Here is a 27912-nt window from a genome sequence, read left to right on the forward strand (position 1 = left end):
CTACAGAACCTCTTAGGATAGCACTGTTAGAAAGAGATTAAATATTTATCCTGGCAATGGGTCTACTGCCTTAATTTATCATTGTGAAATCATAAAATTGTAGCAAAGTAAAAGCAAAATTGGAATATCTGGACTAGTGACCAGCAAGAGAAAGAAACAAAAGGTGATTAAATGTTTTATTTTATTCATTAAAAATTTTTTTTAAATATTTATTTTTGAGATAGAAACATAGCATGAGTGTGAGAAGGGCAGAGAGACAGGGAGACACAGAATCCGAAGCAACCTCCAGGCTCTGAGCTGTCAGCACAGACCCCGATGCGGGGGCTCAAACCCATGAAACGTGAGATCATGACCTGAGCCGAAGGCAGACACTTAACTGACTGAGCCTCCCAGGTGCCCAGGATTCTTTTTTTTTTTTTTTAAATTGATGTTTCCAGTTTTCTCCATTACAAACAATGATTTAATGAACATTGTTTGAACACAATAAACTTGAGGGAAATTTTCATTACCATAAATTCCTCAAAGTGGAATTTTTGGATCCAAGAGTATGCATGTTTTATAATCTTACAGATCAGTTAAATAAGTTATTTTATGTACCTACAATGGAATGCACCTATTAAAAAGAATAAGTTAAATCTATAAGTACTGTTTTCTTTTCTTTCTTTCTTTCAGAGAGAGATTGTGAGCTGGGGAGAAGGGCAGAGGGGGAGAGGGAGGGAGGGAGAGAGAATTTTTTTTTTTTAATTTCTAGGAGAGAGAGAGAGAGACAGCGTGAGCAGGGCAGGGTCAGAGAGAGAGGGAGACACAGACTCTGAAACAGGTTCCAGGCTCTGAGCTGGCAGTCAGCACAGAGCCTGACGCGGGGCTCGAACCCACGAACCGTGAGATCATGACCTAAGCGAAAGTCGGACGCTTAACCAACTAAGCCACCCAGGCGCCCCCAAAGATTACTTTTTAAATTATGAAAGTAATGCATGGATATAGATTTCTTGTAAAAATAAATAAATACAGATATACAAACACTTGTACTCAAATGTTCAGTCTTATTCCTTAAAGCTCAATACTTTAAACAACCCAAAGCCTATCACTTGGTGAACAAAGAAATTGTATATCCACACAGTGGAATATCACTCAGCAGTGAAAAAGAACAAACTTGATACACACTATAACACAGATCAATCTCAAAATCATTATGCTAGGGGGAAAAAACCATACACAAAAGACTACATACTGTATGGTTTCATTTATATGAAATTTGGGGAAGGGCAAAGCTATAGTGACGGATAAGTGTTTAGCCAAGGGCTGGAGGTGAGGGACAAAGATGAGTACAGAGGAGTAAGAAGGAACTTTTGGGGGTATTAGAAATGATTGATATCATGATTATGGTATTGGCTATGTTACTGTATACATGTTTGTATTCATACAATTGTACAGTTAAAATTGGTTAGTTTTATTGCATGTACAAATTATATTTCAATAAAGCAAAAATTTTAAAGTACAGATTAAGCTCTCTTTTGACTACTACACCAAAACCAGGTTCCCTCACTTCCTGGGGAGGAACCCTCCTCCCTCCAAACAGGATAAAGGAGTAACCACATCACTACAGCAGATTCTATTTCAAAAAAAAAATTTTTTTTTTAATGTTTATTTATTCTTTGAGAGAAAGAGCATGAGCGGGAAGGGGCAGAGACACGGAGACCCAGAATCTGAAGCAGGCTTCAGACTCTGAGCTGTCAACACAGAGCCGACGCAGGGCTCCAGCTCAGGAATCGCAAGATCATGACCTGAGCGAAGTGGGCGCCCAACCGACTGAGCCAACCAGGCGCCCCTCTACTTCAATTCTTATTCTGCATTTATACACCACACACACACACAAACGGGAAACCCACACTTTAATGTTGTTTTACACTACTTAGTCATCATTTGGTATTTTCCACTAGCTGTGTCTTGGACACCTTTTCATTAGAATATATAATTCTGTATTATTCTAACTTGTGATAGTACTACCGAGTACGTATATAACGGCGTATTCAGCCATCCCGCTATCATGCAACCATATTTGAGTGTCATGGTGTGCCAACTCCAGGGAATACAAGCACATATAAAAACCGACTAGAGTCCTGCCTTCTCAGCACTTTCAGACAAGGGTGAGGAAAAGGGAAGAAGGTTGTCAATATTAAATGTGAAATCGTAACAATGAAGAGCGGCTATGATTCTTTGAGACTAATTCATCCAGTGAGATCAAGAAAGTATTTTCCAAGGGAGTTAAACAGATCTGAAGGGCTGGTGATGGGGACTTAACCAACGTATGGGTTTAGGTAGAAGGAGCTCCTAATCTTGAACTGCATTAACGGTATAGAGGAAATAATGGGGATGTGGCGAAAATTATGGGGAACATGCTTTATAAATTGTTTTAACAGGATATATACCAAATTTTGGAATCAGGAAAACGTTAAGATTATAAACATTAACAATTTTTAATGTTTATTTATTTTTGAGAGACAATGCGAGGTGGGGAGGGGCAGAGAGGGAGACACAGAATCAGAAACAGGCTCCAGGTTCTGAGCCGTCAGCATAGCTCCATCCCACAGACCGGATCATCATGACCTGAGACAAGTCCGAAGGAAGTCGAGGTTTAACCGACTGAGGCACCCAAGCGCCCCCAAGATCATAAATATATATATTTTTTAAGTGAGGAGGCTTTCCACTTTTTCAACATAAGGAATAAGCTTTCCAGGGTCCGGGAGGAGAAAAGATACAAGAAAAGCAATCCTGGGGCGCCTGGGTGGCTTAATCGGTTAAGCATCCGACTTTCGCTTNAAAAAAAAGAAAGGCAATCCTTCTTTGTTGGGTTTTTTTTTTTAATGTTTTATTTCTGAGAGACAGCGTGAGCTGAGGAGGGTCAGAGAGAAGAGGGAGGCACAGAATCTGAAATAGGCTCCAGGCTCTGAGCCTGACGTGGGGCTCGAGCCCATGAACCATAAGATCGTGACCTGAGACAACGTTGGACGCTTAACCAACTGAGCCACCCAGGCGCCCCCCATGTCGGTTTCTCTTTGAAAAGCTGCACTAGTCGATGAAAATGTCTCGGAGCTAATCTCATCCTGGCATTGGATTAGGGATGTTCACTACGACCTGGAGTGGGGACGGCAATGCGGCTAGGCCACAGCCTCTAACTGCACGACAGTTTTTAACCACTTATCTCCTGAGAATGCAGGGCCCGTCTTCACTTCTTCACTAGCGCAAGTGCCTGGTTCCGCGCATGAAACGTGTAGTTTCGTGGACCGGGGAATCCCCAGCGTGCATTCAGTTTACGAGTAGGTCGCCCAAAGGCAGGAAGAACAGGTTCACTTCCTAACCCACAATGCACAGGGCGCCTTTCCGGAAGTAAGGACAACAGCCTCCTGAAAGTATTTATCCGGGTGGAAGTCTGATTGGAAGTGACCAGCCAAGGCATGGTGGGACTTTGTCCGTCTCCCAGCACGCATGTGGTAACTGGCTTCGCCCCGCCGGTCCACGTCCGGGAGGAGACCACTGCCAGAGAATCGCGTCCGCGAAGCTGGCCAATCCCTTTCGTGCGCAGGCGCAGTGGTTCAGGCAGCACCGGAAGCGCAGGGGGTTGGGGCGGCGGTGACGCGATTCTGTCCGCGTTGGAGGGGCCGGGCCGCCGCCGGAGTAGCCGCGGCTACCGCGTGACGTGGCATAGCCAAAGCCTAAAACGCCAGAGCCGGAGCTGCCGCGCCAGTCGTCGAGCAGGTCCTCGCCCCGTTAATTCTTCTTCTGGGGCTTCGTCCGACACGCCGGCCAGCGAGCCGTCTCTGTCGCCTTCTTTCTCCCTCAGCTTGTCTTCCTTCGCTCAGTTTGTGGGGAGAGGGAAAGGAGAAGGCCCGGGGACGCCCCAAAACCCCTTCTGCTCCTGCCCATCGCAAGTGCCACTATTGCCATGGGCCTCACCATCTCCTCCCTTTTCTCTCGCCTCTTCGGCAAGAAGCAGATGCGCATTTTGATGGGTGAGTGAGGGGCCGAGAACGGAGGGCAGGCCCCAGTAGGGATAAGGGAAGGCCGGATCTCCGTGCCTGGGGCCGCTTTGGGGCCTGTGTGTCCCTCCGCCCGTCGTGGTGGGGGAGGGGCGGCGGGCTCGGGGTCAAGAGGAATTCTTAACCGGGAACAATGGGGCGAAAGGTGGGCGGTCGCCCCAGAGGTGTGTAAAAGGCCCGGACGGGGCCGCGGGGCAAGGTTCCTTCCTCCTGGCTGCGGTTTTCTCTACTCGATCTTCCTGAAAGCGGGACCCGATCGGGCGGAGATGTGGGGGTAGCGAACTCCCGGTTCGCTAAGCCCGGAAGACACTGGCGAGGCCCGTTCTGAGAGTGCGGTGTGGCTCGTCTCTTCTCCGGTGTGGACAGCGGTCCGCAGGGAGGCCGAACTCCTCTAGCCTTTCTCCTCCTCCTCCCCCTTTCGGCACCGTGCGCACACTCTGCACACTCCAGTGCTGTGTGAGCGAGCGGTCGCCGGGAGCCCGGGGCCGGCTGGGCCAGGAAGTGACCAGGCCCGGAGCCGGGGCCAGGGAGCACCCAAGGTTTCAGAAGAGTCCGGAGTCCTCAGCGCTCACTTCGCCAAACTTCGCGCAGGACTCCACTTCATATTTATTTATTTTCCCCACTGATGGCCCCGTATCTTTTGGCCAGTCTCAAAAACTAAATACATTTGGTTTACTCTCTTCGGTTTTCAAATTGATTTTTATTTAGCTGGCTAAGGTTTAATAGGAAAAAACGTTTAAAGCTATTTTTTTTAAGCCTATAACAAATTTCCAGTAACTGTACATCCTGATACTTAACTGTAAGGTAGCCTTGCTAAATAACAATTCCAAAGCGTTTTTTTTTTTAATTCTTTGGGGAAAATAGGCTTTAAAAAATGCTTTTCAGTGCCAGCTTTTTTGTTTTGAGTTATTTCAGCTGAGGGAGAAGAGGCTTGCATGTCACTTGGGTGATGTAAGCAACCCCTCCCCCATATTACTGTGAGTAGTCTCTACATCACAGCTAAGCTCTGTGGAGCTCAGCTAACTGTAAACGTTGAAACTTGGTTCGTTAGACGTTTATTTTCCACAATAGGGAGGAAGCTTTATTTTCTAGTTCTACTACCATTAAAAGTTTTCCAAAGCAAGATTCAGTCATTGGAGGTGTATGAAGGTTAAGGACATGCCACACTTCGTTCTTTTTTCACTTAACTGTTATTCCAGCTTCTTCACAATTCATGGAGCAGTTGTTAGTAATTTGTTCAAAAATGATGATAAAATACTTTCTCTATAAAAGTTGTTTAGATTTCATTTATAGAGATCATCTTTTAAGGAAGGCAAGCATATTAAGTTTTTAAGGTGGCTGAAAATTGACAGTCTAAAAAGGACCTGAAGTCCTTAGGAGGACTTTGGACTGTGATAAATGAACTTCCAGGCTGTTCCTTAAGGAAATTAATTAGTACGTAGTTATGTTCCTGGAAATGTACTACGTTGGTCCTTTTACTTAAGATATATTCTAAACAACTTGCAGTTTCTTATTCTATGTTTTCTGTGATGGCTAAAAGTTTCAGAGGGAGGAGAAACAATTATCCTATAAGCACTTTCCTAAATTTATAATAAGAGGAGCATTTCTCCCCCTACCCCTAAAAAATAATGACTGAAAGAAAATGAAAAAGTGTTTAACTTTGCAAGGGATTGAAGTCATAATGTGGAATTCACTTATTTTATGTTAAATGTTTTATTGCTCAGGTTTTCTCTACTTGTTTTGCACTTTAATTTTGGGATAATCAGGTTTACTTAATTGAAAACACTTCAGTCAAAAGGTCAACTTTTATAGTAACTCATCAGATGAAGTCTAACCTTAGAAAGGTATGTGCATGGATAGGGAAAGAGGTGATTTGGAAGTTTGAGAAATGATTTTTTTTTTTTTTTTGGTCTAGCTTTATGAGTGTCTGCATAAATAATTACTCTTAAGGTCCTTTGCCCCCATTCAAATTTAAAAATTAGGAGTTGATTATTTTTCCCCCCATGTTAATGTTCTCTTGCAGATATGTGGGCTTCCTTTTCCTTTATAAGGCTCACATAAAATTCATACCTTCTTGAGTCAATGACTTTCATTTTCAAGTGTTACTGAAAGGTAGTAGTGAGCTCATGAAGTTTAAAATTTTTTTCCTACACTTGTCCCAGAAAGTTCAAGTAATTTTCAAAGATGTTTGAAGTTACAGCTTGTAGTTAAGTAATTAAAAACCAATACGATGTTTCAAATGTAATGTCATTTAAAGTATAGATTGACAAAAATTGTCTCCTTTCTTTTTTTTGGAGAAATCACTCACATGAATTATGTAATTGAGCTTAAATTCAAAGATGACCAGTTTCCATCTTAGATTCCTCATGTAGCCCTGCATTATCTTATTTTTAGGCTGATCTCCAGTGTCTTGGTCTGTGATAAGATATAATTTTGTAAATGACTCCCCAAGTTTTGTTTACATTGGAAACCACTAATGTAGGTTCTGTAGAGGAATAATTAATTCTACCCTCTTTGAACTTGAAAGTATTTGTTGAAAAGCTGGAAAAAAGTTGCTTTCTAAAAGATTGCTAATTACAATATAATTCTGTATTGCCTTATGTGTGACTGTTTTGGGGGAGGCGGGGTAGAGAGGTTACTCTATTTGCCAATTTGAAAAATGTTACTAATATTTTAAATGAAGCTTCAAGCCAAAGAGTGGCATTTCATGCTTTTTCCCTAGCATTTTTTGTAAATATAATTATTATGTGATTTTTAATTTTTTGTCCTCAATCTAAAAATAAAATGTCCTGGCGTACCTGGGTGGCTTATTCAGTTGAGCATCTGACTGTGGCTCAGGTCATATCTCACAGTTCGTGAGTTCAAGCCCCGCATAGGGCTCTGTGGTGACAGCTCAGAGCCTGGAGCCTGCTTTGGATTCTGTGTCTCCCTTTCTCTCTGCTCCTCCCCTGCTCATGCTCTGTCTCTCTTTCTCTCAAAAATAAACATTAAAAAATAAATAAAAATAATATGTCCTTTTTGTTAAATTTTAAAAGTACGAAAAAAGAATAAAATGATAGTTAACTATAATTCTACCATTTTACTATTGTTAATATTTACTCTCAGGATTTTATTTTAAAAAATTTTTTTAATGTTTTTTATTTATTCCTGAGAGAGAGAGAGAGTGTGAGCAAGGGAGGGTCAGAGAGAGGGGGAGATACAGAACCTGAAGGAGGCTCCAGGCTCTGAGCTAGCTGCCAGCACAGAGCTGGGTGCAGGGCTCAAACCCACGAACCGTGTGATCATGACCTGAGCGGAAGTTGGACGCTTAACCGACTGAGCCACCCAGGCGCCTCTTCTCTTAGGCTTTTAATAGGATATTTGTGTTCTCTCTTTTTGACCTAACATATTATGAGCATTTTCTGAGGTCATTGGTTGAACACATAGTTGCCAGCCTTTAAAGAAAAAAATGCCCTGGGGCGCCTGGGTGGCTTAATCGGTTGAGCGTCCGACTTTCGCTTAGNAGCCTGTTTCAGAGTCTGTGTCTCCCTCTCTCTCTGACCCTCCCCTGCTCACGCTCTCTCTCCTAGAAATAAAATATATATATATAAATTTAAAAAAAACTCCCTTTTGATTAGTTATGTATTTAAAGAAACAGAAGAGGCAAAAGTCTTTAGTTTGATGCCACTAGAAGTTGATAGAACAATTTTTAATGCACCCTATGGCACTATTGCAAATGGATTTCAGACTGATAATATGCTGCTAATTAACACATAGATCAAAGTACAGATATTTCTGATCTATTTGCTAGAAGTAAAACCTAAGCTTATATATATTTTTACCTGGTGGCTTCACTTTCAGGTTTGATGGTCAGACCTCTGAGGGATTATTAACTTTTAAAATGCAGTGTGTCCATCAGAGAAACCTGAAGTCAGGATGGCAATATATAAATATCTTTTGAGAGCTCTGGCATACACTTAGGGGTTTTTTTTCTTTGCTTTAATTAAAAAAATTGAGATGCAGTTCACATAATATAGAACTTATACTTTTAAAGTGTACATCACATAACGTAAAATTTATACTTTTAAAGTGTACAGTTCACTAGTTTTACTGTATTCACAAATTTGTGTCACCACCACCAGTCTTAATTCTAGAACATTTTAATTAGCCCAGAAAGAAACTCTATACCGTTAGCAGTTACTGTTTCCCTTCTTCCCCACTTCTTTCTGCAACCACTCATATACTTTTAGTTTCTATGGGTTTGTCTATCCATGACAGTTAACATAGTGTTATCATATGATGTGTCCTTTAGTGTGGCTTCTTTCACTTAATACAGTGTTTTCACATTTCATATTAGATCATGTGATGTGTCAGTACTTCATTCCTTTTTATGGCTGAAGAGTAATTCCATAGTATAGACATACCACATTTTGTTTATCCATTCATCATTTGGTGGAAATCTGATCCTTTCCCCATTTTGGCTCTTGTGAGTAATGCTGCTATGAACATTTGAAAACAAGTTTTTGTAGGGGCATATGATTTTAATTGTCTTGGGTTCTGTGTAATTATATTTAACATTTTGAGGAACTGACAAAACTTTGCCAAAACAGCTACACCATTTATATTCCCATCAGCTTTGTATGAGGGATCTAATTTCTCTATAAGACCTGGGGTTTTGCATACCTGTTCTACTCCTGTGATTCTGGGGACATTTCTGAACCTTAGATGCTGTGTGTGAAAAATGGAGGATAGTCGTGAGGTTTATATTATAAAAATGTATGGAATCCACCCAATGTGCTCAGAACACAGTAAACACTCAATTTGAATTATTTTTAAATTGTGAAGTTGTATTTCAAGCTTTCTTGTAGAAAATTTTAAAGAGAAAAGAAAACATGAAGAGAAGTTATTCTGTGTGAAAATTTACCTATCTGAAATACACTTTTTTCATCTCAGTCTCTTTTCTGCATTGTTTTTCCCCCCAAGTTAAGATCACTGGAATCTAGAGGTGCCTGGATGGCTCAGCCGGTTAAGCACCCAACTTTGGCTCGGATCATGATTTCATGTTTCATGGGTTCGAGCCCCGTGTCGGACCCTGTGCTGACAGCTCAGAGCCTGGAGCCTGTTTCAGATTCTGTCTCCCTCTCTCTTTCTGCTCCTCCCTCACTCATGTTCTGTTTTTCTCTGCCTCAAAAATAAGTAAACAATAAAAAAAATTTTTTTTTAATTGTTGGAATCTAGCATCATTAACTTAGAATATTTCTTGCTGCCACATTTTAGTAGACAAATGTTTTAATGATTGGCAAAGATTTTTGGGGGTAGTTTTGCTGCTGTTAATACTTTGGTCAAAGTACAGGTCCAGTTAAGGAGAACCAGTAATTCCAGTATATCTTTCAATACAGTAACTTGTTTATGGGGTGGAAGGGAGGGAGGGCATTACTGGAATGTACAGATTAGTCTTATCTTGACTAGTTGAGAATTGGTTATGGTTTCATTTTGTGGAGACATCTCATTGCCAAACATTGCAACATTAAGGAAATACATACTTAAGAAATGACTCAAGTAGCATAAAATTGTTAGATCAACATGTTTTTGAGTAAAGAACTATACAGTGAGTTTTCAGTGATGGTATATATTAATTGTGCATCTTTAATCTTGCAGTAGAAACTCCTTTTTAAAAACTTCTGGTTTGCATTTATTACAGCATTAATTTGGTTGCAACTCAAAAGAAGCTCTTGTGATTTTAAAGTCTCATGTGGGTGTGAGCTATTTAACTGTTGTCTTATAATTTTTATTTTATTATTTTAAAGTTTTATTTATCTTGAGAGAGAGAGCATGGCACATGTTGGGGAAGGGCAGGGAGAAAGGGAGAGAATCCCAAGCAGATTCCCCACTGTCAGTACAGAGCCCAATTTGGGCCTCAATCTCATGAACCTTGAGTTCGTGACCCAAGCTGAGACCAAGACCTGGCCACTTAACTGCCTGAGCTACCCAGGCACCACACAACTTTTATTTTTAAAATAACTTGATTAAAAACCTTATGGTTCACTATTTTATAAACATTTTCCCCCTTATTTTTTTTATTAAAAATAATTATACAAAATATATTCAAGGCTCTTAAGTAGTCATTCATCTTAAAGAAATGTAACCAGCCCAACATTAATAAAGGAAATCTGCTACTTGGGATTTATTTTTTTAATGAAAGTAATGCATGTTTATCATGTAAAAAAAATTCTAACTAGAAGTAGAATATTAGTTATATACACAAGCAGGTATAACATTTTCATTTATTTTTTTGATTTTAATGTTTTTATTTCTGAGAGAGAGAGAGCGAGAGAGAGATACAGTGTGAGCAGGTGAGGGTCAGAGAGAGAGGGAGATACAGAATCTGAAGCAGACTCCAGGCTCTGAGCTAGCTGTCAGCACAGAGCCCGACGCGGGGCTCTAACCCACGAACTGTGAGATCATGAGCTGAGCCGAAGTTGGACGCTTAACCAACTGAGCCACCCAGGCGCCCCTAATATTTTCATTTAAAAAAATTGGGTTACTTCTCTGCCTTTCTAGAATTTAAAAAATAGTTATATTATCATAATTTGTCTTGGGTTTCTTCCATTGCTTGTCAGTATTTTTGGATTTAAATTGTTTCAGTGATGGTGTGAGGTTCATTTTGACTTACAGTGAGGATGGGCATGTGCTGTATTTCTCAAAACCTAACTCGTGTTTGTTTTTTTCTTATAAATAAATGAATTATTATTATTATTATTTTAAGTTGGGCATGAAGCCCAAGTTGGGGCTTGAACTCATAACATTGAGATCAAGACCTGAGCTGAGATCAAGAGTCTGACACTTAACCAACTGAACCACCCAGATGCCCCTTGTGTTTTTTCTAATTAGCATCTCAGTTTCACTTCTTCTGACTTGGGTTTAATCATATTTTGACTTAGTTACTTAAGGGTGGATTTTGTTTTATTTTTAAATTTCATCAAGGGGCGCCTGGGTGGCTCATTCAGTTAAGCATCTGACTGTGGCTCAGGTCATGGTCTCACAGCTCCTGAGCTCGAGCCCCGCATCAGGCTCTGTGCTGACAGCTCAGAGCGTGGAGGCTGCTTTGAATTCTGTCTCTCCCTCCCTCTCTGCCTCTCCCCCACTTGCATTCTGTGTGTGTGTGTGTGTGTGTGTGTGTGTGTGTGTCTATCTGTCTCTCAAAAATAAACATTTAAAAACTTTTTTTATATCAAAATTACCTGAGAAGTACTTACTCTTTCAAGACCACTTTTTTGAATAAGGAAACAGTCATTTTGTTCTACCCTTCATTTTCTGTATTTTTACTGAACATGTCAAACTTAAGGCAGTTATTTTTGTTTCTTTGTGTATATTTTAGATTTAGGTTTCCTGATTTTTTTTTTTTTATGCTATCCCATACTCGGAAAACAAAACACCTCCTGGTGCCAGTTGGTTTGTCTTATGCCTGTGACTGAGGGCTTAGCTGCTCACTCTGACTAGTAAGCATCATAGTCTTTTGGAAAGAATAAACCTGAATATCTCAGTATGAAGAAGTAGGGAATAGAGTTTGATTAGAGGACACAGGATATGAAGATGTATATTGCTTGAGTGTCCAGAGAGATCTCAAAGCTACCTCCGTAGGGTACAGAACAGAAACGCTTGTTACATGGGTAGAAGGGGTCTGAAATTGCCTGCAGCCTGTAAGTCTATTTTAGGTAAGTAGGGTGATTTCTCTGTGTTTGTTTTTTCAACTTAATAGCATTTGTTTCGTGTGCCAAGTCATGCTTTGATTTAAATATTTAAAAAGTGTCCTTGCTCAAATCAATACTCAGTTGAACTCATTTCAAAATCTGTGATAGTGTAAATCTAGGTAGGCAAATCCTTGGAACAGTGATACATTCCATGAGGTTGTTAGATACCGACCTTCCATTTGGAAAGGTTTGACCATGGGGAATATGCAGGTTTTGAGAGATTCGTACTTACAATGAGCATTTAATTTGCTCGTCACTATCAATGTAATAAAGAGATACACCATCTTGTTCCAGTATGGATTTTTTTTCTTCAGAAACAAGCACTTTCTTCCCTATTTGTATCTGCCCCAAAGGAGTCATTTTAAGAATTTAGACATTAGTTGGGAGCCTGGGTGGCTCAGTCGGTTGGGCGTCCGACTTTAGCTGAGGTCATGATCTCACAGTTTGTGGGTTCGAGCCCCGTGTTGGGCTCTGTGCTCACAGCTGGCTCAGAGCTTGGAGCCTGCTTCGGATTCTGTGTCTCCCTCTCTCTCTGACCCTCCCCTGCTCATGCTGTCTCTCTCTCTCTCAGAAAAAAAAATAAAAAACAGAATTTAGTCATTAGTTACATTGGAAGTGAATATGATAGGGCCTTTCGGTTACCCAAATTAATCAATTTTTTGTTCTCATTTGTGTGCATTTGATGTAGGAATGGATATAGATAGTGGTAAAATTGGCCTCATCTTCCTTTATTATTAAGGATACTAGGGCATAGATACATATTTTTTAAAGATAATTTTTATTCACTTTAAAAATTTTTCATTTTTCACTGTTTTTTAACGTTTATCATATTTTTGAGAGACAGAGAGTGTGAGTAGGGGAGTGGCAGAGAGAGTGATACACAGAATCTGAAGCAGGCTGTAGGCTCTCAGCTGTCAGCATAGACCCTGACCTGGGGCTTGAACCCATGAACCATGAGATCATAACCTGAGCTGAAGTTGGATGCTTAACTGACTGAGCCACCCATGCAGCCCCCACTTTTTAAATTTTTTAATTAAAAATAAATTTATTATTATTATTTTTTTTTTTAGAGAGAGCACGCAAGTGGGGGAAGGGGCAGAGGGAGAGAGAGTCCAAGCGGGACTTGATCCCACTACCCTGGGATCGTGACCTGAGCCTATCGGATGCTTAAGAGACTGAGCCACCCGGTCACTCCTTTATTCACTTGTTTCTGTGTGTTTTCTGATTCAGTTTGTAAATTGTGTTTTTAAAAATAAGAGTAGTTCATAGAATTAAATAAGAACTTGAATTAGAAAAAATCTTATATTAAATGATTCAGTCTCCTTGTTTTCTAGAGTGACTTGTTTAAAGGGAATTAACTAGTTTGTGGCAAAGCAAATCTAGAAGACAAGAGCCTGAGTCAGCCAGAAACTCTTTTCTTTTCCCTACTACATGTTGTCTCTCTAGGTCTAGAAAGAAAAATGGAAAAGCTTTGTGTAGCAAGTGTTGCCCTTGGGGATCAGAAATGAAGTAATTTCTGTTCTAACTCATTTGTGCCTTGACCAGTTGACTTTTGCTTTCAGACTATGAATTTGTTGTAGAATTAATTCTCAAGTGTGCTTTTGGTCTAGATTTAAGATCTATAATGTCTTTTTCTAGTTGGATTGGATGCTGCTGGCAAGACGACCATTCTGTATAAACTGAAGTTAGGGGAGATAGTCACCACCATTCCTACCATTGGTAAGAAAGTTTACAGATGACTTTAATTTATATCATAATAGTATGCTATAAAATGAAATAGAATATGGTTTAATATTGAAACAATTTTTATGGTTTATTTCTTTAGAGCAGCTTTATGTTCGCAGAAAAATTGAGAGGAAGATACAGAGATTTCCCATATACTCCCCACCCTCATGTGTAGATAGCTTCTCCGTTTATCAGCATCACTCATTTGAGTGGTACATTTGTTACAATTGATGAACCTCATTGACACATTATAATCATCCAAAGTCTGTGGTTAACCTTAGGGTTCACTTTTGGTTTTGTGCATTCAATGGACAAATGTCCTGTGGCATATATCTATCATTATAACTGGCTTAGGTTCTTTTTAAGTTTGTTAATTAGTAGGACTTTAAAAAAGCAATTCTGAGAGAATTCTATAATAAAGAGGTTTATTTTCTTTATGACATTTTGCACCACTGTCTTTTTATTCTTTCTAGGTTTTAATGTGGAAACAGTAGAATATAAGAACATTTGTTTCACGGTATGGGATGTTGGTGGTCAAGATAAAATTAGGCCTCTCTGGAGGCATTACTTCCAAAATACCCAGGTAAGGGAATGCTATGCAGTTTGTATAACTTTTCTTTATATGTTTTATGCTTTAAGGTTTCTGTTAATATCTACTATTTGACTGGGTGTTGGTGTTTACTATGTGAGTTGGCATTCTTATCACTGCTTACATATTCTTCAGTGAACTCTCTCACTCATGCCTTTGAAGGCTAAATTATCCAGTGTGGATGATTTACATAGCCATCATAACAGTACATGGAAGATTAGGTGGAGGGTGATTCTCAAGATTGAATGAGATGTCTCATCCATAGTTCTCTTGGTTTTGTTCTTAGTCTAAAAAGTAAGGTCTATATAACTTTATCATTGTAATTTTTAATGAGTAAAGGGTAATTAATAGTCCTTCATTTAGCCCAGTTGTTTATTAAAATACATTAAGAAAAAATTATATTAATATAGATCTACCTTGTTGGTTTATAAGGTATTTTTGTATTTTCATGTAGTATATATAATAGTGGCATGAGAGAGACCTTAGTAATCCTGTAGAGTAGGAGTTCTCAAATTTGGCTACACATTAGAATCACCTGGGAGCTTCAAAAAAACAATCCCAAAGTGCTGATCATTAACTTGAATTGGAATCTCTGGGGATATAAACTAGGTCTCAGTAATGCTTCTTAAACTTTTTTTAATTTTTTTTTTTGTTTGTTTTTAATTTATTTCTGAGAGAGAGCAGGGGAGGGTCAGAGAGAGAGATACAGAATCTGAAGCAGGCTCCAGGCTCTGAGCTAGCTGTCAGCACAGAGCCCAGTGCGGGGCTCGAACCCACGAACTCTGAGATCATGACCTGAGCCGAAGTCAGACGCTTAACCAACTGTGCCACCCAGGTGCCCCTGCTTCTCAAACCAACAGCATCAGTACCACCACCAGAGAATCTGCTAGAATTTCAGGCCTTGGGGCACCTGGGTGGCTCAGTTAAGCATCTGATTCTTGGTTTCAGCTAAGGCCATGATCTCACAATTCATGGGTTCAAGCCCTACATCAGGTTCTGCACTGGCAGTGTGGAGCCTGCTTGGAATTCATTCTCTCTGCCTCTCTCTGCCCTTTATTTCCTCGTGCTCTGTCTCTCTCAAAATAAACAAACATTAAAAATAGTTAACAGAGTAACTATTGTTGGGTGAGGGGAGGCTGTCTGCATTGTAGGATGTTTAGCAGCATCCCTGTCCTCTACCCACTAGGTGCCAGTAGCAAACCCCACCCCACCCAGTTGCAGTAACCAAAAATATCTACACATATTGCAAAATATCCCTTGGGGACAAACTTGCTCCCTTTTGAAAACCGCTGCTCTAGTCTACCTCTCACATAGGAGCAAGCTGAAGCTTGGAATAACTTACAAGACTGGAGGGGTGGTTCTTGTTCTGCATATCTCTTGAAACTTGTTCCAACTCCCTTGTGTTGTCTACCACAAGAGAAGTTTCTCATCAGTTTTTATTTACTCCTGGAGTTGATAAATACATTTTTAAGTAATGTGTGATGTTACAAACCCTTCATATGTGTTAAATTTGCAGATGTCATTCTTGGTCTCCAACTCTTAGAACGTTGTATGCAAGTGAGGTATGTTGCCACCAGGTGGCAGTGAGTACCCTAGGCAGTGGCTGGAACTACCAGGTTTAAGTAGTATGTCATGTCCAATAAACGACATGCTTTTTTATTTAAAAATTAGAATGTTTCAGTTCATTAGCTGTGATTAGAAAAGTTATTTTGAGGGACGCTTGGGTGGCTCGGTTGGGCTTCTGATTTTGACTCAGGTCATGATCTTGCAGTTTGTGGCTTTGAGCCCCGTGTCAGATTCTGCATTGACAGTGTGGAGTCTGCTTCAGATTCTCTCTCCTTCTCCCTCTGCCCCTCCCCTGCTCTTGCTTGCTCTCTCTTTCTCCCTCACAAAAATAAACATTTTTTTAAAAGCTATTTTGATATGAGTCATGTGCTTAAAAAATATTAATGGAAATTGTCAAATGTATGCAAAAGTATAGAGAATAGCATATAAACTTCCACATCTCTTTCACGCAACTTCAATTATTAGGATACAGCCAGTATTGTTTAATCGATATTCCTCTCAATTAAGATACACCTCATCTTTTAGATTATTTTAAAGCAAGTCATAGTCCTTTGATTTACATTTTTGAAGTAAAATTAGGGATGAAGTAAGACTTTGCTAATCCTTAATTTGTTATTCTTGACCAAGAGTAACCCTAATCTCATCCTAGATTTGTTTACAATGCTTTGTAACTTACTTTAGAGTTTTTAATTGAGATTAGACTCATTCCTGGCCTTTTATTTATTTATTTAAAAAAAAATTTTTTTTAATGTTTTATTTATTTTTGAGAGAGAGAGACAGCATGAGCAGGGGAAGGTCAGAGAGAGAGGGGGAGACAGAATCTGAAACAGGCTCCAGGCTCTGAACTGGCTGTCAGCACAGAGCCCGATGTGGGGCTCGAACCCATGAACCGTGAGATCATGACCTGAGCCGAAGCCGGACTCTTAACCGACTGAGCCACCCAGGTGCCCCCATTCCTGGCCTTTTAGATCACCTCATAATCAAAAGTCCAAGAACTTCTTCCTTGAGAACTCATGCCTACAGGAGAAAGTTTTATGTATTACCTGATGTAATCTCAGCTAAGCTTTTGCACCAGCTTTTCTAGTATTCCTGATCAGTTGTTTTAGCTATAAAATACAAAAGAAACCAATACCATTTAACCATGCTTCTCACTTTTTTAACAAGCCAGGACACGGTTTATTGTGTAAATTCCTCTTCCTTCATTAGACAATTCAAATTATTTCGCTATTCTAAATAAGTAAGCATTTGGCCTTTTAAGTAACCTTTTCTTACTGTAGCCAAACTTATCTTTAGGATCTAAGCTTTTCTACAGTCTTGATTCTAGGTTGTCTCAGGAAGTGAATAACTCTGAATTTATTGCTGAAATAGTTCTCTCTCCCAGTGGTGTTACTTTGGGACTGAGAGCATTATTTTACATTTTATTTTACTTTATTTTTATTTAGCTATTATTAGCACACTTGTGCGCAGGACGGGGGTGGGGCTAGGCAGAGGGACAGAGAGAGGGAGAGGGAGGAAGGGAGAGAATGAATCTCAAGCAGGTTCCACACCCAATGCCTAAGGTCATAACCTGATCAGAAATCAATAGTTGCACTCCTAACCAGCTGAGCTACCCGGGTTGCCCCTACGTTTTAAGACAATAGAAATGGATTGTTAGTAGTCCAGGTAAATTTGGATCCCTTTTGGAGGCATTGCCTCTTCCAAAGGGGTAGAACCTAAAAAGGAATAGCTTTTGGAATAGAAGAAGGAGACAGCCTTTCCTGAATGCCTGTGATAAGCGATTCGATGCTAGATTCTTACTGTATCTCTATGGTTACATTTAACAGGCTTATAAAGTTGACAGCATAGTTTTATAAAAGAGGAGGCATGTTCAAGGATTAGATAATTTATATGATAAGTAGTCTTTGATTTGAATTTGGTTATTTTTCCATTATGCCATACTGGCACTCATAGCACCAGAAGTATTTTCAGTGGTTAGGATGTTTAAAATAATGGTTTCCAGCAGAGATTAAGGAAACGGGTTTGCAATTTGCTAGACCAAAGGAAATTGTTATTTAATGACCATAGCCTAAAGTAAATATTTAGTAACCCTGGCAAGCTTAGTACTGTGGTGGTCCTGAGGGGTAAATACAAAATAATATAGCCCCTTGCCCTAAGTGGATTTTATGCTCTCAGTGGATTTAATCTATTTACCCACATAAATAAGTAAACACAAGACAGTTTGTGCTACAGTGACAAGTGATCATAAATACTATAATGGTTAGCGTTGTAGGGAGAATAATATTTGAAGTAATCACTTTAGTATTAATAGGAATAGATTTTAACAAAGTTATCAAGGTAATCTACCCTCTCTCACTCCAGTTGAAAATTTTATACTTTTCCATTTGAAAGTTTTTAGAAAAGTCTTAACTGTTTCCTTAATTCTTCTTCTTTTCTGGCATAGAATTTTAATATTTGTGAATATCAGAATGGTTACTACTTTTCTTTCTGTTAAGGATTTCTTCCTTCCTTCCTTCCTTCCTTCCTTCCTTCCTTCCTTCCTTCCTTCCTTCGAGAGAGAGAGAGAGAGAGAGAGACAGCGTGAACAGGGGAGGGTCAGAGAGAGAGGGAGACACAGAATCCAAAACAGGCTCCAGGCCCTGAGCTGGCAGCACAGGGCCTGACATGGGGCTTGAACCCACAAACCATGAGATCATGACCTGAGCCGAAGTCAGATGCTAAACCGACTGAGCCACCCAGGCGCCCCATCTGTTAAGGATTTCTTATCAGGGCACCTGACTGGCTTAGTTGGTTAAGTGTCCAACTTTGGCTCAGGTCATGGTTTTGTGGTTTGTGGGTTCAAGCCCCACATCGGGCTCTCTGCTGTCAGCATTAAGCCCTTTTCAGATCCTCTGTCCCCCCAACTGTCTCTTTCCATCCCCGCTCTCATGTACACTCATTCACTCTTTCTCAAAAATAAATAAAAATTTTTAAAAAATTAAAAAGAATTTCACGTCTGGAGGCACCTGGCCGACTCAGTCTGTGGGACTCAGGAGCTCAGGGATGTTGAGTTCAAGCCCCACGTTGAGACTAAAGCTTAACTTTAAAAAAAAAAAAAAAAAAAAGTATTTTTTAATCAAGTTAGCAACAGTCTGGAGCAGAACTGACTTTTCCCTAAGAAGCCTATAAAAACTGTAGGGGTGCCGAAGTGGCTTACTTGGTTAAGCATCTGACTTCAGCTCAGGTTGTGATCTCGCAGTTTGAGTTCGAGCCTCATGTCTGCTGACAGCTCAGATCCTGGAGCCTACTTGGAATTCTGTGTCTCCCTCTCTGCTTTTCCCCTGCTTGTGCTCTTTCTCTGTCTCTCAAAAATAAATAAATGTTCCAAAAAAAAAAAAAAACCCCACAAAATTGTAGGGTTCCCTTTCCCCCTCTTACTTTTTTTTAAACACTTTATGCTTGCCTTTGACTGAATAAGCTAATTTCAGTTAGTAAATTCATGGATCTTTAGTCTTTGGTTTATTCTTTTATCTTTACTCCCACCTATGCTTTCCTGCCTAAGGGAAGAGGGATAAAATTTATTCTTAGTGTAGTTGAGAAAAGTGATCATTTGTTTAAGAGTAAGATTTTTATTTTATTATTTTTTTGAATGTTTATTTTTGAAAGAGAACACCAGCAGGGGAGGGGCAGAGAGAGAGAGGAAGGGCAGATACAGAATCCAAAGCAGACTCCAAGCTCCGAGCTATCAGTGCAGAGCCAAATGCAGAGCTTGAACCCAAGAACCATGAGATCATGACCTGAGCCAAAGTTGGACGCTTAACCAACTGGTTGAGCCACCCAGGGCCCCAAGATTTTTTTTTTAATAATGTAAGTTAAAATCACAAATAGTGCTCATCTCTATTTTTAGTTAGGGTCCTGTTCCTTTTTCTTTTAATAAGGAGACCTTGTCTTCCTTAACATTGAACTAAATATAGTTTTTCTGCTTGTACTTGTTTTATATTTAGTGTCTCCTTTAAAGTTAACTGCTACCATTTATTTACACAATTTTTCCCTAGGGTCTTATTTTTGTGGTAGATAGTAATGATCGTGAAAGAATTCAGGAAGGAGCGGAAGAGCTGCAGAAAATGGTAAGAGTATTTTTTAAGTTTATCGTTTGCAAGATGTGTTTTTCAGGGTGACCGCGGTATTGTTAGTGGTTGGTACCTTACTGTGATTAAATAATAGCAGTGAATTTTTTTAGGGCTAGGAAAAACCATGCACATAAAAATCTCTTACAGAGCTTTTTAAAAAACATACAAGAAGAGTAGCTACTTCATTAAGATGGGAAGAAGACTCAGCTTTTTAATGTTCATGGGTGACATGCTCCTCTGGTTGAGGATGTCTCCATTAGTCCAGTCCTTTATTTAATGGATAAAAAAAATCTATGGTTTTGAAACTATTGTGATATAAGAATCTTGGTTCAAATCCCTTATTCCCAAGGTCATTGGGTTCGGTTTTCTCTGTGCTATTCCTGTATAACCTATACTTTGAAATGTTTTGTAATAGCAGCCATGATAAAGAATTCCACCTGAAGGTAGTAGCATTTCGGTTGATGATGGTATTTTGGCTTTGCCATGTATCAGATTGTTTTCATATACAGTTGACCCTTGAGCAACATGGGAATTAGGGATGCCAGCTCAAGCCCCACCCAACTATGTGTACAGCTGGGTACAGTTGAAAATCCACATATAACTTTTGAATACTCAAAAACTTAACTGTTGCTTTCCTGGGCTATAATTTAGTGGCGGGAATGTTGGCTTCTTAGGCCGCATCTTCCCATCCCAGGTGGCTCTTTGTGCCAGTCACAGTGGAGAAGCAGCCTGAAGAGCAAAGCGGCCGCCAAGCCCTCGGACTCTGGAGCAGGAGGCGGGGTGGGGAAGGTGGGCAGCACAGGCCATGGGTGCCCAGGTGGTGCAGCCTGAGGACCAAGGACCGCTCAACCCTGCTGCTCAGGCTGCAAGCACAGACAAAACAACTCTTGGAATATAAATCAATGGTTGATGTAAAGGGAAAAAAAAAAACCAAAACCCAAAACTCCAGCAGAGCAAATCATGCAAGATAAGCAAATTGAAGCTAAAATTGAGGACCTGGAAAATTGCTTTTGAAATGAAAAAGCTTGCATTAGACAGGATGCAACTTTTGACTGCACTTAAAAAAATCTGGAGAAAATTAACCCTAAGTGTGTTCATGGATCATATGAAATCTGTTTTAAAGCTAAATTAATAATGAAATCCTACCAAGAATCTTGTGATTTGGAGGAAAAACTGTTGATGTTGGAAAGAAGAGATTACAATTAAACTTCAGAAAGTAAACTTTTAAAAATACAGACTGAAAAAAATAATACAGACTGAAAAGAGTAAATAGTTGATTTGGACAATATGGAAAATTCAGGCAAGATAAAGCCAATCCAACAAAGCCTACAAATTGGAGATACGCATTTATTCTACATGTGTTCCAAAACCTCATTTAGGGAGTAAAGCCAATTGGGCAAAGGATTTTACTTTAAGGAACCTGTTCTGCAGCTTGAGAAGAATTTCCCCGTGATCTAATAAGAATCCCATTGTGTCAGTTTTTGTTTCAGTCTTTGATAGGTCATTTAAATAGCAAATTTCAAGTAGTTTTTTTTAGTGTTTTCAGAACTATTCTAATACCTGCAGTTTTTTTGTAGCCTCACACTATAACATGGAATCTGTTGTTTTAAATATATTTAAAGTGACTGGCATACTCTAAAAGAATCTGAAAATCTCAGCATTGGGAGGGTCCCAAAAGACCTATAATCCAGCTTTCTGCTGAACATGGACCTTTTTCCTGCAATACTCTTGGCAGTCCCAACTCTAATTTGGAATGTTTCTGTGCATTTGCCAGTCAACTAAAATATTAGAAAAATTAGAAAATGATACACCCACATCTTGATTCTTTTTCTAACTATCAGTTGTATTTTATTGAACTAAATCTCATTTTAGATTTATCTCCCACACAAAAAAACTTAACTAGTAGTATAGTAATAGCCTACTGTTGACCAATAAGTTAACACATTTCACCTATTGTATTTATTGTATACCATATTTTTACAATAAAGTAAGCTAGATAAAAAATGTTATTAAGAAAATTGTAAGGAAGAGAAAATGCATTTACAGTAATGTACTACAAAAAAATCCACATATAAATTGACCTACACAGTTGAAACCCAATTTATTCAAGGGTCAGCTGTATTTATATAGTGAAAGCTTGTTAAGGAATCTTGCTAGAGAGGCACCTTGTCATGATTTCAAACTTGTATAGCCATAAAATATTTACTGAAGTGACATCTTAATTCTCATTCATTACTTCTAAGACTGTAGTGCATTTTGTAAAGCCATTGTGCCAGTAGATGTATAACTAAGTCACTGGTAGTTTGTCTGATGAGATAACTATCACCCCTTCTACTCTTTTTTGTAAATAGCTTTATCAAGATACAATTCATATAGAATAAACTTCACACATTTAAAATGTGTAAGTTACTGGTTTTATGATACAGAATTATGCAAACATTACCACAGTCTAATTTTAGAACATTGTCATTGACCTAGAAAGCCATTCTCTAGAACTATTCCACATTCCTTCCCCTACTCCACCCCACTCCACCCCATACCCCCAACNATACAAATAGAATCATACAGTACGTGGTCTTTTTTAACTTTTTGTTACTTTTCACTTAGCATAAGTTTTCAAGGCTTGTCCCTGCTGTGTCATGTGTCAGTACTCATGCCTGCCATCTTCTACTGTGTACTTTTATTTATTAATTATATTATGATTTACTCTTGCATTATTTCTTATTATAATATACTCTTGTGTTCTTGTATTTTTCATAATACTGCTAATACCCTAATAATTGTTTTGTTGTCCCACTATTGTATGGTCCAGCTGGCTAGAAAGGAATACAAGTTCAAAAAGAATCCTCTAAATACCTTTACTACTGAGTACCATAAAATTCTGCCATAAATACGTATTCCTGTATGTTTCTTGTCCTTGCCAATCCTGACTCTTAATGGATGATCATGAAAGCTGAAATGAATGATTTACTTTAAAGGAGTGCAGGCTGATTGCCTTGAAAAATAGTTTTGCTTTATTTGAAAGATGTATAATTATTTGCTGGGGATTTAAAAAATTGAAGGATATGAGGTTTAAGTTCTAAGAGTGTCTGAACTTCATGTAGTGAAATTAGGTTGATGTTTAATAATGTGCTTAATGTTGAATAAGTGATATACACAGGAAGACAGTATTTTCCCTCATTTGTAACAATAATTGAGTTCCAGTTTGTTAGTTGTTAACCTGTTAGCTTTTATTTCCAGCTTCAGGAAGATGAGTTGCAAGATGCAGTGTTGCTGCTTTTTGCAAACAAACAGGATTTGCCAAATGCTATGGCCATCAGTGAAATGACAGATAAATTAGGTCTTCAGTCTCTTCGTAACAGAACAGTAAGTATTTGGAGATTCATATTAACCTCATGACTTTCAGAAGTAATAGTATAATTGTTTAAGCAAGTATTCAATTTAAATACATACTAAGTAATTGTTCCTTTTGAATAGATAATAAGTACATCATTTGAAATAATACAGTAATATAGTCTTGCTTACAGACATGAGTCCTTTCAGGTTTTTATAAATGTGTGTTCAGTTTTAAACTACCTTAATATCTTCTCCTTTTTTAAACATTTAATATTTATCCCTTAAGAATCCAAATGTTTTGATACCTTTATTTGATTTGATTTGTATTCACTTTACCCTCAAAACATTTAGTATTGATAAAGATATGGAAAATTGTACTTTATGAGAATTATATAAGGATTATTGATATTGTTAATTTAATTTTAATTTTTTTAATGTTTTATTTATTTCTTAGAGAGACAGCGTGAGCAGGGGAGGGTCAGAGAGAGAGGGAGACACAGAATCCGAAGCAGGCTCCAGGCTCTGAGCTGTCAGCACAGAGCCCGATTCGGGGCGGGGCTCGAACCCATGAATCGTAAGATCATAACCTGAGCTGAAGTCAGACGCTTAACTGACTGAGCCACCCAGGAGCCCCTAATTTTAAATTTTTTTTTTTTAATGTTTTGTTCATTTCTAGGAGAGGGAGAGAAAGACAGCGTGAGCAGGGGAGTGTCAGAGAGAGAGGGAGTCACAGACTGAAACAGGCTCCAGGCTCTGAGCTGGCAGTCAGCACAGAGCCCGACGCAGGGCTCGAACCCACGAACTGCGAGATCATGACCTAAGCGAAAGTCAGTTGGACGCTTAACCGACTAAGCCACCCAGGCGCCCCTGTAATTTGGTTTTCTTATTAAAACTGCAATATTTAGCAACCATATTTTACATAATATTTTATACTGTTTGCCTGTTAACATCCAAAGCTTGTGAACTATAATTATGACATTAAACAAATTTTGAATTTAAAATTATAAGAGGGGTGTCTGACTTTGGCTCAGATCATGATCTCATGGTTGATGGGTTCAAGCCCTGTGTTGGGTTCTGTGCTGATCCTCTCAGAGCCTGGAGCCTGCTTCGGATTCTGTGTCTCCCCCGCTCTCTCTCTGCCCCAACCCCCCTATTCTGTCTCTCAAAAATAAATAAACTTAAAAAAAATTAAAATTGTGAGAAATATTATACTTGGTCTCCAATAGCTTGTTTAGGTCAGCAATTTAAATACTGGGAAAACACAGTGTACTGTTTTATATACAAAGATATCACAAACTTTAGTGTGACTTGTGTTTTACAAGGTTTTTACGAAGTTGTCAACAAGGTAAATAGTATGTTATGGCAGTAACTATATAGTTTGAGATGTCCCAGGATGATTTAAACAAGATAAACTGTAAATGCTACCAGTTTCCAGTTCTGTGAAGATAAGAATTTGTGCCTTTTCCCAGCCTTCTAGGTTACTGGGTGTTTGGTATTCAAATAATAATTGGTAGCACAGTATACTTGCATTGACCTTGCAATAATAAAGTCTTTATTGTAAGACAGAATAAAACTAGTCAGTGAAGAAAAATATTAAAAAGAAACTATCCCTCAAGGTAATTAAATTGCTTTCTAGATCTTTTTCTTGCTCTTTGTTAGCTTTTCATGTTATTTCGTGCAATTATTGAGATATGATTCATTACCATTTTAAAAAGTGAAACTTTTTGGAATGCTTGAAATTACAGATAGTGAAATTATCTGAAAAGCCTTCCTCTATTAGCAGCTCCTACTTTTTTTGAAAATTTGCCTTCTGTACTCTATACTTAGTTCTATGGGAAATAAGAGGGTTATAAGGACCTGATAGGTATTTAGTTACTAATCTTCCTATGAATGTTCTTTTCGGATTAAGGAGTATAGATCATTGATTCAATCTAATGGATCAATAAGAGTAGATTTAAATGTGGCAAGAGTTTGTGAGAAGCATGTATTAGAACACTCCGAATCTATATAGTCAGTGAAATCATTATAAAATTAATCATTTGTGAGATCCAAACTTTAACAAATTTATGTCGTTCTTCCTGTTGTTTTACATAGTTCTTTTTTCCTATATATTTATGGTAACTGCTGACTAAATAATACTTTGGACAGTTGGGAGCAAGTATTTAATCTTCTGATTAAGAAATTCTAAAGACTGTGGTTATATATAGTCTTCTGTTAATCACGTACTTTCTTGTTCTTTCTCTACAGTGGTATGTTCAAGCCACTTGTGCTACACAAGGAACTGGTCTGTATGAGGGACTTGACTGGCTGTCAAATGAGCTTTCAAAACGTTAAATGAAACTGGATATCTAACCAAGGACACATTTGATAGAATTGGTCTAGGCTTGTTACAACAAAATTAGTTTGCATCTTGGTTATTAAACAGTATCTGGGACTGGTTTGGGCAGAATATTACAGCGTTTAAACTTATTTTGTTGCCAATTATTGTTTGCCAAGTATAATATTGCTTTTTAGCAATATGCTTGGTTTTAAAGAAATTCTCCTTAACTTGGGAAAAAAGTGTCCTCTTAATTTTACTTCCCTTAAGCCTAAATGCCTGGACATAGCTATTGTGACACCTTTACATAAACCCGTTTTTGAATGTTTTTCGAGCCCACAAGAAATAACGTTTTAAAGTTATCCCCTTGCTACTTTACTGATACCTTTATCATTCCTGGGACAGTCTGCTGATTTAAAAAATGTAGCATTCCATTTGTATTTATTTTTCTCCCTTGCCAAAAAGATTTTCTAATACTGCTTGTACCAGCCAGGGAAATGCTCCAAAACACTATTCAGATCTCTTGCACTGAGGAACTTCTGTTTTCTCCCCATTATTGAATCCTGGCTTTTCATCAGCCAAGCTTACCTTAGTGTGGTTTGGATTTGATAGCTAATTAGTTCTGTGCTGGTTGCAAAGAGTTCATATTGAAATGATTTTTTAATACCCAGCAGATTGTCTTCCTTTATATTGTATCTTTTTTATGTTGCATGTTGCTTTTTGGTATCAGCCTGACTCTTTGCCCAGTATATGATAGTTCTGCTGATGTTTTATTGTTTATTGGTGAACATATCTTCATTAAGAGTTTTTGGAAAACTCATCAAACTCAGTAAGTTTTCTTCATAACCCATTTGGAATTCTTCCTAATAAAATGATAAAAATATGTAATTGTGTGTGTTCTTTTTGAGTCTTCAAGATGTTTGAAATGGATTTTCTTATTTAATGAAGTTTATTTGCATATATTTTGTGAACAATAATAGAGGCCTCAGTGAATTTACTAATTGTTTACATTGGAAATAAAATATAGGTTGCTATCATGTATATAACAGAGTGGTGGGGAGCAACTTCAAAATTTTAGCTTCTTTTAGAGTTTGACATTGTACATTTCTAAACTCAGAGGCAAAAGCTGTAATAAAATGAACTGCCCAAAAAGCATGTATGCATGTGTTTGTTTCACAACTGATAGCTTTTTTTTTTTTAATATTTTATTTATTTCTGAGAGAGAGAGAAAGACTGCATGAGCAGGGGAGGGTCAGAGAGAGAGGAAGATACAGAATCTGAAGCAGGCTCCAGGCTCTGAGCTAGATAGAGATCACCACAGAGCCCAACACAGGGCTCAAACCCACGAACCGTGGGATCATGACCTGAGCCGAAGTCGGACGCTTAACCAACTGAGCCACCCAGGTGCCCCTGATGTTAGCTTTTAAAAAATGTAAGTGCTGTTTGCATGGCAGACTGCAGACTGTTAGCAGTGCTACTCTCCTGTGTAGAAGAGTCACAAGCACTTTCCTTTTTGTCTTCACCTACTTCAGAACTGCAGAGAGCTGAGTGTGACTAATTTTTTGTTAATAAGGTAGTAAAGGTATATATACTTTGTTAACTACATCTATTGTTATTAAGGACTCAACTTGGTAACCTTATGACTTAGTTTTTGTCTATACTGTTTTATGTATTTTATAAACCTTTTTAAAAAAGTTCTTAGTGGCTTGTATAGATTCAGATAAATTTGTGGATTGAAATTTTATTTTCAAACCAAATACATGCTAGTAAAATATATTTTTGAATAATAAAGTGCGGAACCAAGTGAAAGGAAATTAGAATTAAATGCTTGATGATTGTCATACAGGTTACTGGGGTAAAGTGTGTGTTTAACATCGGTCACTTGATAAAAGTACAACTTTCTTAGCCCACTGAATGAATTCTCCATTCTCTCTGAGTAAGAAAGGTATTCTTTCATTTTGGATAAAACTAAGATATGGTGTAGTATGTGTAGTTCATGGGGTTCAACTAGAGATACTAAATTTCTAATGGTTCACCATTATGATCATAATTAAGTCACTGTTAATTTTTAAAACAAGTTCAGGATGCTTTCACAGATTCTGAAAAAGGAATAAAGACAATCCATAATAATCTTATTTGTGATGTAAAGCAACTTTTACTATCCTTGTTGTAAATGATTGCATTAAGAAACTAAAATTGCTTAATTTTCACCAAATGTATTAGATTTGTAAGATTACTTTTTTTTTAAAGAAAACATTAACTTGGTAACTTGGCATGTTTTTTACCCTAAGAAATTATATTGCTTTTTCTTCAGTCCCAGTGGTGGTAATTTTTTAAGTCAAATTGAAAAGTTCCTTTTTTCCCCCCAAATAGGCTAAGTAAATTCTTTGGGAAAAAGTATAAATTGAGAAATAACCCCCATAATGCCTTACCCTGTGTTTTAACATTCTTTGCAAACGATATTAACTTACAAAGTCACTATCACTGTCCCAACTTTTTGACATGC

General features: G+C 38.4%; 1 protein-coding gene and 1 pseudogene across 1 annotated transcript; both read left to right on the forward strand.

The window, feature by feature from the left end:
* Window positions 1-3706: 3706 nt before the first annotated feature.
* On the forward strand, window positions 3707-26294 carry ARF4 (ARF GTPase 4). The gene is made up of 6 exons (XM_077776683.1): window positions 3707-4010; window positions 13406-13486; window positions 13966-14075; window positions 19679-19750; window positions 22994-23119; window positions 25337-26294. Exons 1-6 carry the CDS (start codon window positions 3944-3946, stop codon window positions 25421-25423), a joined length of 543 nt encoding a protein of 180 aa, XP_077632809.1. The 5' UTR covers window positions 3707-3943; the 3' UTR covers window positions 25424-26294.
* Window positions 20292-22294, forward strand: LOC144241995 (centromere protein H pseudogene; annotated as a pseudogene).
* Window positions 26295-27912: the final 1618 nt, after the last annotated feature.

The sequence above is a fragment of the Crocuta crocuta genome, unplaced genomic scaffold (genome assembly GCF_008692635.1).
Source record: "Crocuta crocuta isolate KB4526 unplaced genomic scaffold, BGI_CrCroc_1.0 scaffold87, whole genome shotgun sequence".
Classification (NCBI taxonomy): Eukaryota; Metazoa; Chordata; class Mammalia; order Carnivora; family Hyaenidae; genus Crocuta; species Crocuta crocuta.

Coding starts and splice junctions, on each gene's coding strand:
- ARF4 (XM_077776683.1), top strand. CDS start 3,944: ATGGGCCTCACCATCTCCTCCCTTTTCTCTCGCCTCTTCGGCAAGAAG. Junction 13,487..13,965: donor CACCACCATTCCTACCATTG/GTAAGAAAGTTT, acceptor TATTCTTTCTAG/GTTTTAATGTGGAAACAGTA. Junction 19,751..22,993: donor CGGAAGAGCTGCAGAAAATG/GTAAGAGTATTT, acceptor TTTTATTTCCAG/CTTCAGGAAGATGAGTTGCA.